This window comes from Nelumbo lutea, chromosome 8 (genome assembly GCF_056320005.1).
Source record: "Nelumbo lutea isolate HS-2025 chromosome 8, American lotus-T2T, whole genome shotgun sequence".
In the NCBI taxonomy this organism is placed as follows: domain Eukaryota; kingdom Viridiplantae; phylum Streptophyta; class Magnoliopsida; order Proteales; family Nelumbonaceae; genus Nelumbo; species Nelumbo lutea.
Genome location: NC_142691.1, coordinates 3,263,469 through 3,277,700, shown reverse-complemented (window position 1 = coordinate 3,277,700; position 14,232 = coordinate 3,263,469). Strand labels below are relative to the sequence as shown.

Sequence of the window (14,232 nt, the reverse complement as noted above, 5' to 3'; positions counted from 1 at the left end):
AAAGAATAAAAAAATGCAGAGAGAAGCTAAGAAGAGGAAAGGATAAGCATGATGGAGTTCAGTTCCATCTCCAAAAAGAGACTTTGGGGCCCTCGTGCTACTGTTGGGGGTCACTGTTTATGAGTATCTATCTCTCTTGGAACTCTAGTGCTTTGCTTTGATCTACCTATGCTGGCTTTTCTTCTTTTATTGATTGCTTTTTAAATTATTTGTTCATTCGTTTTTTCGATCAAGAGCATCAGGAAAGAGAAATGTAATTGGCTAGAACAATGCGGTGGTCAAAAGCTAATAACCTCCTACCCAAGATTCTGGTCTTGCGGTTTGTGATTAACAACCAAATTTTTATTCAATCTGCCTTCTTTCCAATTGTCCTAAAGCGTCTTCATATTTACTCTCCACTAGCTTTACAGGTCTGAACATAAATGTATTTGTTCTCTCCTCCCCGCACAAGTGAAGTGACAGAATCATCAATAGTGGAATAATTGAGGCGAATAAAAATGTGGGAACTTAAAACAGTATCTACCCCTTCCCCACTTCAGTTTTCAACAAGGGTCTAGAAGAGGAATCCGTTTTAGATAGAGATGGAAAGAAAAGAATCGGGGAGAGTTTCCATCAAAAGCAGAGCATGAAAGAAACCAAAATCTATCAAACTCTTATCAGAGAAGATGATACAGGAGGAGAAATGATAGAGACCCCCAGATCAGATTTCTACCTTTTTGACAAACAAAAAGGTCAAGAAAAGTAAAAGCTTTTGATCTCCTTTTACTGAAATTAAAAAAAAAAAAAACAGAATTGGGTTCATCAAAACACGAATAGATTGCATAAAGTACTGATCATTCAGGAGCTACACCAATCGGAAAGAGAGAAAGCTACCGACGAAAAGCTCCCTAAAACGAAATTATTGAACCTCTAAGCCCTGTTTAGTTTAGAACATGATAAACATCAAAACCTAAGCTTGTTGGAAAGTAGACATGATTTCTTTCAATGAGATAAAGACAGTTTACACAGGATTACAATGGGGAAGGGGAGAGAGAATTAACTGTTATTTCTAATGAGATAACAAGTAAAATCCCCAAATACAGATACAAGAGTTACAAAATCTAATCCAATTCTACTTGCGTTAATATTGAAAATTTCTTCTTTCCCACGGTTTAAAAAAAGAATTGGTACAGAGAGAGAGAGAGAGAGAGAGAGAGAGAGAGAAGGGTTTGCAAAGGAGAGAGCGGCCCGATGCCTAGCCGGGCCTAATTCTTTTCTGGCCAGCCTTCCCGTCAGACTTCAAGGTCCCTCCTGAATCCCCTTCGGATGAAGCTTCCATGGATTTGGTGAAGGAGGTGGAAAGGTCAGCGTAGAGGTCGACCACCCTCCGGATGTTGTTGTTAAGCTCCCTGATTAGACCGACATTTCGGCTCAAGTTGTCTGGCATTTTCGACTCGTGGTTCTGGTTTATCTCGTTGATGAGCAACCTGTTCTGATCTAGGATGTTCTGGACTTGAACAAAGCTCTTCTGAAACGTTTGTAAGACCTTGTTATCTACTTGAGTACCGTTACCAAGGCCTGAAAATGTATCCCCATCCATTATCAGACAAACTCCGTTCCCAATCAAGCCCGCTCCTGCATCGAAGAACAGAAGGAAATAAGAAAGAACATAACTAAAAGACAAAGTTCATCTCTCCATAAACTAGAAACAAAAACAAAAGGAAAAGTAAAACCAAATGAAAGATGAGAAATTAACGATTTATTTAAGATAGTTGTCCATGATGAACAAGGATTGAAGTAGAAATCATGGCTTCCATGTTCCCTTTTATTTACTTCTGTACAGATTTAAAAACAAAACAGAGGGATCAGGTATGACGGACAAGGTGTGAAGTAAAAGCAGATCCCATTACTATAAAAAGGAACCTTTTCTTTTCTGTTCTGTTCTATCAGAAAAGAAATCCTGGAGTTCTGATTTTCAATAGAGAATCTTCAACACTCAAGCACCCCAAAAAACCAGTCAATGCCACTAAACAGAGGAGAAAAGGGTACTCCTACAAAATAAAGGCTCTTCAGAAGAAAAAAAAAAAAAACGAAAAACAGAAAAAGGATAAATGAAAATAAAAACACATCAAATGTGCTTTTGAGCCTGGAGTTGCAGAAAAGGAGGACTATAATTTGTAACCCAAAATTTCAAACCGTACGTGAAGGATAGCAGGTGCAGATAAAAATACCCGAAATGGAAAAACCAAATGAATCGATAACAGAGATACCCAACAGATGAAAGGAAAAACTAACAAGGAAGAAAAATGAAAATCAGGATCTTGTTTCAAACAACATACGGAGATCTCCTTGGAAAGAAAAAAAGGAAGAACTTGCAGATATTGTCGGAATTCAAAAATAATAGCACAAATAAATAAGATAAGAAAATCCCCTAAAACTCGATCAACACCAAAATCAAAAGTTTTAATCAAAACAACAACAACGACATCTTCGATGATAAAATAAAATAAAAGAAATAATATGAGCTCGAAGAGAAAAGTAACGATATCCATCAACTGAAAACAGCAGATCACTATTTTTAAAGGGGAAGAAAAAGAAACAAAACCATACTTTATCCAACCTCCTTGTTTTTATTTCTTTTGCTTACCTTGAAAGTATGCAACATTTTTTTTTTCGGAATTGAAGGCAGAGGGCAACGAGGAATTGCAGATGAGGGGCAATAAAGATCGGTTATTTATCGAATCTCCGAAGATTGTACAGAGGCCCTGAAATCAGAAACCACGGAGAGAGAGAGAGAGAGATTGGGCCTTCGGGGGAAAGAGATGGTGAGAGAATATGTAGATTTGACAGTCACGCTCCGGCCCCTCCCCTCTCTCTCTATTAAGGATTTCTCTCTCTCTCTTCTTTTTTTGCTCACACCTGTATCTTCTATATATATTTATTATTTTTGTTCAGCTATTATTAATATTTACTTAATTGTTTTTCTTTAATTTTCCAATCTAGTTTGGTTTCAGTTTAATAATCAAAGTCTTAAAAGCGTTTTTGTATGTAAGAAGTAGGATTTAGATTTTGGTATCATCGAAATGCCCTTGGAATTGTTTTAATTCACGATATCTGGATTCTTTCCATTTGAGTTTTGAGATGTAATTTTTTATTCATATCTTATTTTGTACTAGGTTGAACTGTTTTGTTTGTTAGTGGCTCTAACAGGTCGTGGTCTCGTGGAACCTTGTGTCTTTCTCAAATGACTATGACAGTGGGCCCTCCTACTCAATACGTGTTCAATCATGGATCTTGGGCTTTATCTGGTGACATTACCGCCCTTGGATTGGTATTCGCAATTTCTCATTAGCTGGTCAGCTCCTAAAAGTAAAAACAAACCAGTAACACAAATAAAATGTGTTTAGCGAATTAGCGCTTTAATAAATCGATTTTTCAGACCGGTGCAAAGCAAACTTCAAACCCTACTTAACTAAACAAAATCAAGACGCAACTCATTTACGTAAGGCAACAGGATTTACAACAGTTAGGTTAGTATTATGTCTAATTGTTAAATGGGAAAAAAAGAAAGAAAGAAAAGTAGGTTTAATTGTTTTAACTGAACTCCAATCAAGGGGGAGAAACGGACTGTGGTTGATGGAGTAAGTGGGACAGAGATACATCACCATACACAATGATATCATAAAAGAGGTGACCAATCACGTGGCACTCATGACAATTTAGGGTGTGATTTTATTCATCAAAGTTCTTTCCATACATAGTATTGGTCATGGTTTTCAAACAGCCGTTGACCTGGGTGGTCAGACCATTTGGCCTGGGAATCGTTCAGGCAATTGATTCCACTTTATCTCAAATCCAGTCCCTAACCAAAAACCGTTGAATTAGTTAGTGATTCATTGACTCAGGTGATCGAACCGTTGACCCATTTAACCTATTTAATGATTTTAGTCATTTTATTTAATTATATTTTTAATTTTTTGTTAGAATGGACCCATCCATTCAAACTGGATGGTCGAACCATCAACCCAAAAACTAGTGGCCATAATGGTTCCAATTCTGAACCGTTTTTTAAAACATTGGTATTGATAGTATTTTAATTAAAACCCTAAAGGCCCCGTTCATTTTTTGATAAGTTATTTACCCGGGTAAATGCAATTACCTAGGTAAGTTTCTCCTGGGAAATACTTACACAGGTAAGTGCGTTTACCCATGTTCTTTTATTTTCTAGGTAAATAAGGTAATGACCATTTTAGCCATAAAAATCCATTATTAAAGGGAGCATTTTTGTCCCATTCAAGTGTTAGCAACTTCCCCCTAGGTGGGAAAGTTATTTACCCACCTAGGAGACAGGTATTACTTACTTGGGTAAGTGATGCCCAGGTAAATATACTTTCCTTGGTCCACACATAAATCTGAAAAATGAACATGGGATTCTTGGTCAATGGGAAACAAAATCCTGTTGACCAACCTTCCCCCCCTCTCAAAATCCAAAAAAAAAAAAACACCTCATAAGTTTATTTTATCCACCTTTCCCAATGATTCAGAAAATAAAACACACAATTTCATCATCTCACTCTAAGCCTTCTTATTACATACCAACAACAACAATAATAATAGCAGTTATATGTTATTATAAAGTAGATGTTTGCCTCGATCCTTATGTATAAAAGTTAAATTTGATAATATCTATTAACTTAAATCTTAAATCTTTACACACTAATAATAATAGCATAACATTTAAATCAAATTTCCACTAGAATAATGGGAAATACTCTTGTAAATCAGAATAAGGTGTTGGGTTGGGTTCTGATGGGGTAAAATCGACCTCCAGTCTACTAACACGTGGCACACATTGAGAATTGCCAATCGATAATGACGAAGACGTAACTAAACCTCAAACCGAGAACCACCTCAATGTTGTGAGGTCGTCTTAGTAGGCAACCTGAGAAACGAGCCACCATGAGCGCTTGTGAATTCCTGACAAACGAGCGACCTCAATGACTATCGAATTGAGGTTCGAGGAAGCAACACCTACCGAGACGACCTGTTGTCGGAGGCAAGCACAGAACCTTACCACATGTTTTAAAAAATGACCATCTGTCAATCCATGCAAAAGATTAGACTACACGTAAAATTGCCCATCAATTGGCAAGTCCCGGCCAAGCATGCTATACCAAACACCACATAGCCAATTCACCCAATAGGCGGCCCCAAATAAGCCCCAAGTGGCTCAGTTGATTTCCAGGTGCTCCAAACTGAATCTTGGTCAGACAATCTAGTCTACAAATGGCCTAACTAGACCACAGATGTTTCAAAACCAAGTTCCATGTGTACTAATCGGGTCCCATATGCTCAAAACCAGATACCAGGTGTCTTGAAGCATGACAGATGTCCCAACCTCTCCGACACATACAATCCCAGTGTCCAATCGAAACCTATATAAAGGTCGGAATAATATTCAATTAGGGAGAGTTTTTTCTTTTTTTTCAATTCCCACCTATCCCTCATACAACTCAATGCACAAACTTGATCATTGTAGTTACAAGCCTGTGATATCACCCCAGGCTCTTTGACTTTCTTTCCCTCCTTGTAAGTACCTCAAAGCTGTTTCTTAGGCTTGGGGCAATTTTGCCCCTGTAGATGTAACCATCTCAATGGCAGAGCCAGAAAAAATGGTTCAGATCGGTTCTCTCCTTCCCGTTGACCTACAAGATGAGCTAGTAAGATTTTATGTTTAAATTATGATGTATTTGCATGGTCTGCAACTGACATGGCAAGGATTGACCCTTTGGTCATAATTCATAGGCTTAATGTCAACCCGAATGTTAGACTTGTAGTGTAGAAAAGACAGAAGTTTGCCCCTGAGCATCTAAAGGTGATTGAGGAAGAGGTCGGGAAGTTGTTGGACGTTGACTTCATCAGAGAGGTGGAGTACCTAGAATGGGTTAGTAATGTAGTGCTCATGAAAAAGGAAAATGAGAAGTGGCGGGTATGTGTCAACTATAACGAGCTAAACAAATTTGGTCCCAAAGATTGATTCCCTTTACCTCGTATAGACTGCCTGGTGGACGTGACCTCGCGATATGAGCTTCTCAGTTTTATGGATGCATTTTGTAGATATAATCAAATTACGATGGACTCGGATGATGAGGAGAAAACAACATTTGTAACTGAAACAAGCTTATTTCGTTATAAAGTGATGTCTTTTGGCCTGAAAAACGCTAGGGTTGCATACTAAAGACTTGTAAATTAGATCTTCAAGGAATTAATAGGAAAAAATGTTGAGGTCTACGTCGATGATATGGTAGCTAAAAGACGAGTTGCGTGTGATCATATAAACAACTTGATAAATGTGTCTCCGGTGTCACCTCAGGAAAATTTCTAGGGTTCTTAGTAACTCGACGTGGCATCAAAGCTAATCTCGAAAAGGTTCCAGCTATTTTAGACATGCAACCTTTGAGATCAACCAAGGAAGTCCAGTGAATAATAGGTTGAGCGGCTGCCCTTAGCCGATTTGTCACCAAGATCGGAGGTCAGTGTTTTCCATTCTTCAAGGCCATCAAATAAGCTAAAAACTTCAAATGGACACCACAGTATCTAGATGCCTTTGAAGAATTAAAACAATACCTCAGCTCGCTTCCCTTGATGACAACACCAGAACCTAGAGAGGAGTTGTCTTTATTCTTGTCCATTAGTGACGAAGTGATAAGCTTGATGCTTACACGGGAGGTGGGTTGAGTTCAATACACCATTTACTTTTTCAACAAGATGTGCTTAATAATGCATGAGGCCATGAAAGTCCTAATATTCATGGGAACACCGTGGGCATGATCCATCGAAGCAGCATCGACTATAAGTCTAATGGCATTAGGGGCGAGCTGTCCTAAGGTGAACAGGTAGATGTTCAAAAACGTTAGTGACCAGATGAGGAAGGGGAAATCTCAATCCCACGACAAAATGGTGCTCATATACGTACACTTCGTTGGCATTATGGTTCCAAGGGGCCTCATTTGGGGTAGAGAGCCTTAAACGGAATTCTTTGGGGACCCTATAAAGAAGGTGGATCTTTTGCAGATTGGCCAAGGTACACTGAGTTGGGATAAATGGTTCATTGGGGCTAATGACGAGCTCATTAGGTGTTGAGGCGAGCTTCACAATATCTCTGCGAGCTCGGGAAACCGACTCCACAACCTCCTTCTCTACTCTCTATGCCCTCTCCATCTCGGCAAAATCTCAGCTCGACATGAAACAACTAAAAGAAGAAACGAAAGGGAAAAAGAACTTAGGAGAAAAGAGTCACCCGGGATAGATAGAAGACGAAGCAAAATAAGAAGCAGAAAAGACTTTGGGGATGAGCTCTTCGACCTCAAAATGGAGACCACTCCAAAGGCAAATGGACCCCCTATGAGGTCCCTATTTATAGGCAAAGGAAGCAGACGACGAACGACTGAGATCAAATAAGATCAATGGTTGAGGATTTTGCAACAGTTGGACTCCTCGAGAAACCAAACCAATTGAGCGCATTTTTTAAATCCAAATTGGGTTAATAAACAATGTCAAGCCCATGCATAAAATTGATGTATTTGTTAGAATCCTCCCAAGCAATGTTTCCATACATACCGAATGGGATTAAAGACAGATGGATGACCAAACATCCAAAGAAGGCCATTACCAGAAGAAGGACTTCCTTCACTTAAGCCATGCCACCTCGAGCTTGGAAAGCGAGGCAATTGATGGGGTAAAACCAATATCCAGTCTATTGACACGTGGCATGCATTAGGGGTATAAACGATATTTGAAAACTGATTTCAAATTTGATATTCGACATAATCAAATCAATTTCAGATAATTCGAATATCTAATCGGTCGAATTTAGATATCCTATTCATTTCGAATAGTTAATCGGATTTGAATTCGGATATGACCTGATTCGATAAATATCTGAATTTACTGATTATTTAATTCTTATATAAAATATATAAAATCTTTTATATAATAATTAAGTTATATAAATAATTAATATATATATATATACTTTATATTAATAAAATATCTATTAATTATCTAAAATAATTAATCAATAGAATTCAAATCGAATATTCAAATTTTTAATCATATTCGAATTCGGATATTAATTTTCAATATCCATCGGATATCGAATCGAATTCGGATATCAGATTTTCTAATTCGAATATTGCTTGATCCTATTCGGATTCGATCCATTTACATCCCTAGGGTGCATTCAGAACTGCCAATCAATTTGTTAACTAAATGACGAAGGCCTAGCTAAACCTCAGATTGAGAACCACCTCGGGGTTGTGATATCGTCTCAGTAGGCGACCTGAGAAACAAGCCACCCCGAACTCTTGTGAAGTCTTGATAGACGAGCGACCTCAATGATTGTTGAATTGAGGTTCAAGTTAGCAACACCTACCAAGATTACCTATTGTTGGAGGCAAGCACATAACCTTACCACATGTTTTATAAAATGACCATCTGTCAATCCATGCAACATATTAGACTACATGTAAAATTTCCAATCAATTGGCGAGCAATGTTTTTGAATCGTCGTTGACCCAGACGGTCAGACCGTTTGGCCTGAAAATGATCTAATCAACCGGTTCTGTTTCACCCTTAACCCATTCTTGGGTAAAAAACCATTGACTTTGTAAAAAAACCGTTGATCTGGACAGTCGAATCATCGACTCATTTGACCTGGAAAATGGTTTGCAGTATAAAGTTGCAGGAGAAAATTTGTGTCTCAGATTTGAAGAAGAAGAAGATCTAAGAACTCAGATCTTAGATCTAAGAACTCTGAGTTTGTTGCCGCCGCTTCGCCATCACCATTATCGTTGTCGGTGAGCGTTGAACCACCCTCCTGTTCCTTCTTCTTACCTCCTTCCATCCTCCTTCTTCCCACCTTCCTTACCTTTCTCTTCTTTTCTTTTGTCCTCTCTTTTGTTTTTTTCTTTTTCTTTTTTTCTTTCTTTTTTTCTTTCTTCTTTTCTTTCTCAGCCGATAACGTCACTTTCTCTCCTTTCTCAAATCTCATAACTCATAAAATGTTTGCCCTAATAGCAAACCGTCCGAACCGTTCAACCCAAAAACTGGTAGTTAGAACAGTTTCATTTTTGGGTCAGTTTTTAAAAGCTTGTTGGAAAGTCCTAGCCAAGCAAGCTACACCAAACACCACATGGTCAATTCACCCAACAAGTGGCCCCAAATAAGCCCTAGGTGGCTCAGTTGATTTCTAGGTGCTCCATACTGAATTTCGGTCGGCTAAGCTGGTCTACAAATAGCTTGACTAGACCACAAATGTTTCAAAACCAAGCTCCAGGTGTATTAACCAGGTCCCATATGCTCAAAACCAGATACTAGGTGTCTTGAAGCATGAGAGATGTCCCACGTCTATCCGACATGTACAATCCCAATGTGCAACCAAAACCTATATAAAGGTCATAATAGCATTCAATTGGGGAGAGTTTTTTTTTTTTTTAATTCCCACCTACCTCTCATATAGCTCGGTGCACTAAATTCATCGTCAAAATGACAAGTCCGAGATATCATGTCGGGCTATTTCTCAGGCCTGGGGCAGTTTTTGACGGCATCAGGTTCTAAGATAATGATATTCAAAAAAGAAAAGAAAAAACAAAGAGTGAAGTGTGGAACAAATTTTCCTAAATTTTGATTTTGTTGGGCAAGTTTCGGAGTTTTGTCCTACATGTAGGGCTATTCGCAAATAAATCCAAACCGACCAACTCTGGCAGACCTAACTCGATTTGGCACATTTTACCATGCATTGAGAACATTTTACCAATAATTTGGTTTGTGAAAACCGAAACCGAACCGAATTATGAGAAAAAATATATATTCTGAAAAAATATCTGTTAAATATAGATATTTTAGTTTTAAATAATAAATATATATATTCTAAAATATAATATATATATATTTTCGAAATATATATTTCCAGATATTAGAAAATATATATTTTCGATATATTTAATTATATGTTTTAGTTTTAAATATATATTTCCAGAAAAAAATATTATAAAATATTATATATAATATTAACAATTTGACTTCGAATCTTAGAATTGGTTGAAACGCAAACCGACTACATCAATTTTACTTAATAGGGTCGGTTTCAATTTGGTCTATAAATACCTAACCAAATCGACCTGTAAACAGCCCTACCATCCATCATGCAACAAATGACAAAAGGTTGTATGCATTTCCGTCCGATGCCTCTCAATCAGATGGATGGGAAAATAACAGAGAACAAGAACGGTACTAGCAACTAGACACGGCCGTGGCTCAGTGGCTCAGAAAATAAAGTTGTCTTTTTAGCGTGTGCTTACAATGGACACGCTTGTCTGTAGCGGTGTTGCCTCAACAGACAACAACAGTTACAGCTCGCTGGAGTTTTAAAATAATGTAGCTCTTAATTAGATAAAAATCGTTGAGAAACTGGTAATTTCCTCGTACACTGAGGTCAGTGGCATTTTCGTAATTTAAGTTGCATATATTTCATTTCTTTTCTTTTTTTTTGAAGTCGATTGGAGATCTTTGTAGTTGTACCAAAAAGAACTACAATTAACGAGCTTAAAGCCAATGGGATGTTGACAGGTATAGATTAGGTTCGGAAGATCTACAGGCTCGGAGCCTAGCCTACGTATTTGGTGAAAGAGGGGGAATTGGGATCTGTTTCTGACAGAAAACGTCTCACACCGACTTTACAGATACATTTTACCATGCATTGAGAACATCTTTCGGATATAATAATGTATAAGTACGGAAGATATTCCGAATGCACAGTGGATGCGTCTGTAAGGCCGGTGTGAGGCGCCCGCTGTAGGGACTGAGAATTGGGAAAGGGGTCGCAGCTTTTTTTCCAAGTGGGTCCCACATCACGCCGCATGGCCCGTAACCCAGCATGGGACAGGCCTATTGCCCCCAATATCCATCCAACATCGAAGTTTGCTCCTGACGATACCTACGGACACACCCTGGAAGTGGAAGATATTCTTTTTTTCTCTCTATTTATTGTTTATTCATATTAGAAAAAAACCTAATTATAAGATTATCCTAATATCCGATCTTGTCCACATGGTAATGGACTAATGGTGGTGTTAGTTATGGTATGGGCTATAGCGACCGACTAAACGCAAAAGTACCAATTGGTTGTTGGCTTGCCGCTATTGGAGAATAGCTCCGAGAAATGGGGATGCCGCCACTCTGCTGAGAGATAATCGAGGACAGAGCTCAGGGGGATGTCGTCGCCTCGCCGGTCATCGGATCGCTGCTTGAGTGTAGATCGTAGAAGCACTACTTTTGGCCACCGCTGTGAAGGGGATTAGGTCTTCCAACTTCAAACAAAACAGGGATGAGTTATATAAAATTACTGATAAATACCCTACATTTTGGCTCGACGATAATTTGATATATATATATATATATATATATAAAATTCCTGATCAATACCCTACATTTTGGCTCGACGATAATTTGATCTTCAAACTTTAAAATGCGACAATTTAGTATCCAAACTTTCAAAGTGTAATAATCCAGTATCTACCATTAACCAGTCTGTTAATCAATCTTTAAATGACATTTGAAAAGTAAAAAATGCCCTAAGAAAGCCTTTTAATTCTCTTTATCAACCATCCAAACATTGACAATAAAATGAACAGTCCCAAATTCTAGATTCTTCTAAATAGTCACCAACTTTTTTGAATAGAAGATGCTAGGATTTGGAACTGTTTAGTTTTTTGCCAATGTTCGGATAGTTGATAAAGAAAATTAGATGGCATTCTAAGGGCATCGTTGACTTTTCAAATGCCACTTCACGGCTGAATAACGGACTGGTTAACGACAGGTACTGGATTGTCACATTTTGAAAGTTCGAGTACTAAATTGTCACATTTTGAAATGAATTATCGCATTTTAAAGTTCGACAACCAAATTGTCATTAGAGCCAAAGTATAGGGTATTGATCATGAATTTTTCCATATATATATTATTCATATTTTTATATATTATCGGACTGGGCCAGGCTTTTTTGTGAAATCCCAAGCTCAGCCCAAAATGAGGTTGGGCTTAGACAATAGGGCCCGAGCCTAGGCCACAGGCATAATAATATGACAAAGCCCGACTATGGCCGGGCCGGGCCGGGCCGTCGGGCTACCCAGACCATGAAGAAGTCTACTTGCCATATATTAAAAACAACATTCGTTGTCGTTGATAGTAACAAGCTAATATCCCCCTCTCTCCTGTTACCCCCCGAATCCACTATCTGTTTCCACTTGTGAATAGGGGTTTTATCAAATTGAGCATTAATCTATGTGATGTTTGGCATTGGTGTTGATTATTCTTTACCGATATTTTCAAAAATTGGTGATTTTTAAAATCTTTGTTTATTTTTTTCAAAAATTAGTAAATTTTGGTGATGTTTGGCATCAATGATAATTCCTCACATTTGATTTTGTGAAAATCGGTGATGAATGAAATTAGTAATTTTTCAAAAATCACCAATTTTTTTTTGTTATTTGGTATCATTTCCTCCATGTCAGCCAATTTTTTTTTTTTAATTCACTTTTGAGATTCTTTGATATTGATTTTCAAGAGTGATTATTTTTCATTGAAGCATTGGAACACCTTCTCATTCCTGCCACATGGGATGAGAATCAGAATTTCCTGAAAATCAGGGAATCGCTGAATGTGGTGGTCCCTTGCCTAAGAAGATTTCAGGGATCGGTTTTTTGCTGATTTCCCAGGAATCGTCATAATCAGCCAACCAAACAACCAAAAAATCACTGATTTTTCAATTTTTGGTATGGATCCGTGGCATCAATTTCTAAGAAAGCAGCATTGATGCCAAACATCATCTTTGTTATTTGATATTATTTTTGCCATGTAAGCCAATTTTTGAGAAGTTGGCTTTGAATCTTTTCGGTATGATTCTCCAGGGACAATTATTGTTGCATTAGAGTTATTATTGAATGTCATGTCATCTTCTGGAATTTGGAATCAGCTAAAAATCAAGAAATCGCCAATAAAAAGTCAAAATTTGGCTGGCCAATTTCTTCAAAATCACAAAAATCGGCCAAGTAAACAGAATTTTCATTGCTGATTCTTCTAAAGGTGACGTGGCTCCAACATGGCAGTGATTTTCAAGAAATTATCATCGATGCCAAACATTACTCTAAATAATTCTAGTTCGAATTTGAATAAGGTCAATCAATTAAAAGTTCGATTAAAATTTGATAGCCCAAGTATGATTACTAAAAATATATTATAATTATAAAATACACAAATATATATTAATTTTGGAATTTTTGAGAATAAGTCAAACTCATTAAACATTTAATCAAAATGAACTCGTAATAGAAAATAAAGTTTGAAACAAGCTAGAACTCCAACATAATAGTATTTTCAATTGAACCGAGTCAAGACATGTCGAGGTTTGGTTTGGCTCGGCTCGGCTCAATTACACCCCCGACACTAACCCAGCTTATAAGAGTAGTAGTATTTAGAGTCATGATATTGCTTTCCCCCTTTTACTCCCACTCCAAATCTTTTATGTGCTAGTAAGGAAAGGATTACCTGCTGGCCCAATACTATCATACCAATTCATCAATATTTCTTTCTTTTTGGAGCTCATCAGACAATCATTCAATGTTCAATGAAAATATTAGACAAAACACAATCAGCTAGAAAGTTAGTAGTTAGTAATTCTATATTGAAAATTGAAAGACACCAACTGAACGGCAGTACTATTTATAGACCTAGCTAGGTGAGAAAACAACTGAGCAATTGGAGAAGCAACGGAGTAAAGCTCTACAATCCTCTCTACAATCAAGGGATGTTTAAATACTGCCTTCTCTTAAACTTATCATCACCTTTGGCTCAGTTTGAAGAATACAAATATAAATACATACAAAATAATACAAAATACAATGTTTTGCATTCGTACTCCTTTCAAATTAAGCTTTGTTTTTTCACAGTTCTCTTAACTAAACTCGCCATGACTTTTCAACTGCTCAACAAAAAGGTCATTTGTAAGAAAGAAGGTGCAAGTGCAACAGACTAACGACTTGTAAGATAGACAGACAGAGAGTATCTCCCAATGAGATGAGCGATATCGTTGCTACCTAGCGGAATAAACCTGACTGAGCAGCGGGAGAATTTGGATATATAGGTCTAGGCTGTCTAGCACTAGCAGTCGCCGGTCAGCAATCTAAGAAACTATGC

General features: G+C 37.6%; 1 protein-coding gene across 2 annotated transcripts; it reads right to left on the bottom strand.

The window, feature by feature from the left end:
* Nucleotides 1-955: 955 nt before the first annotated feature.
* Nucleotides 956-2,767, bottom strand: LOC148842213 (protein ELF4-LIKE 4-like). 2 transcript variants are annotated; one of them, XM_088957389.1, is made up of 3 exons: nt 1,903-2,579; nt 1,736-1,814; nt 956-1,614 (listed from the first exon to the last, which is right to left on the bottom strand). In XM_088957389.1, exon 3 carries the CDS (start codon nt 1,577-1,579, stop codon nt 1,235-1,237), a length of 345 nt encoding a protein of 114 aa, XP_088813515.1. In that variant the 5' UTR covers nt 1,580-1,614; nt 1,736-1,814; nt 1,903-2,579; the 3' UTR covers nt 956-1,234. The 2 variants fall into 2 exon arrangements, with proteins under 2 accessions (XP_088813515.1, XP_088813514.1); XM_088957388.1 differs by lacking the exons at nt 1,736-1,814; nt 1,903-2,579 and adding an exon at nt 2,627-2,767.
* Between the last annotated feature and the right edge of the window lie 11,465 nt (nt 2,768-14,232).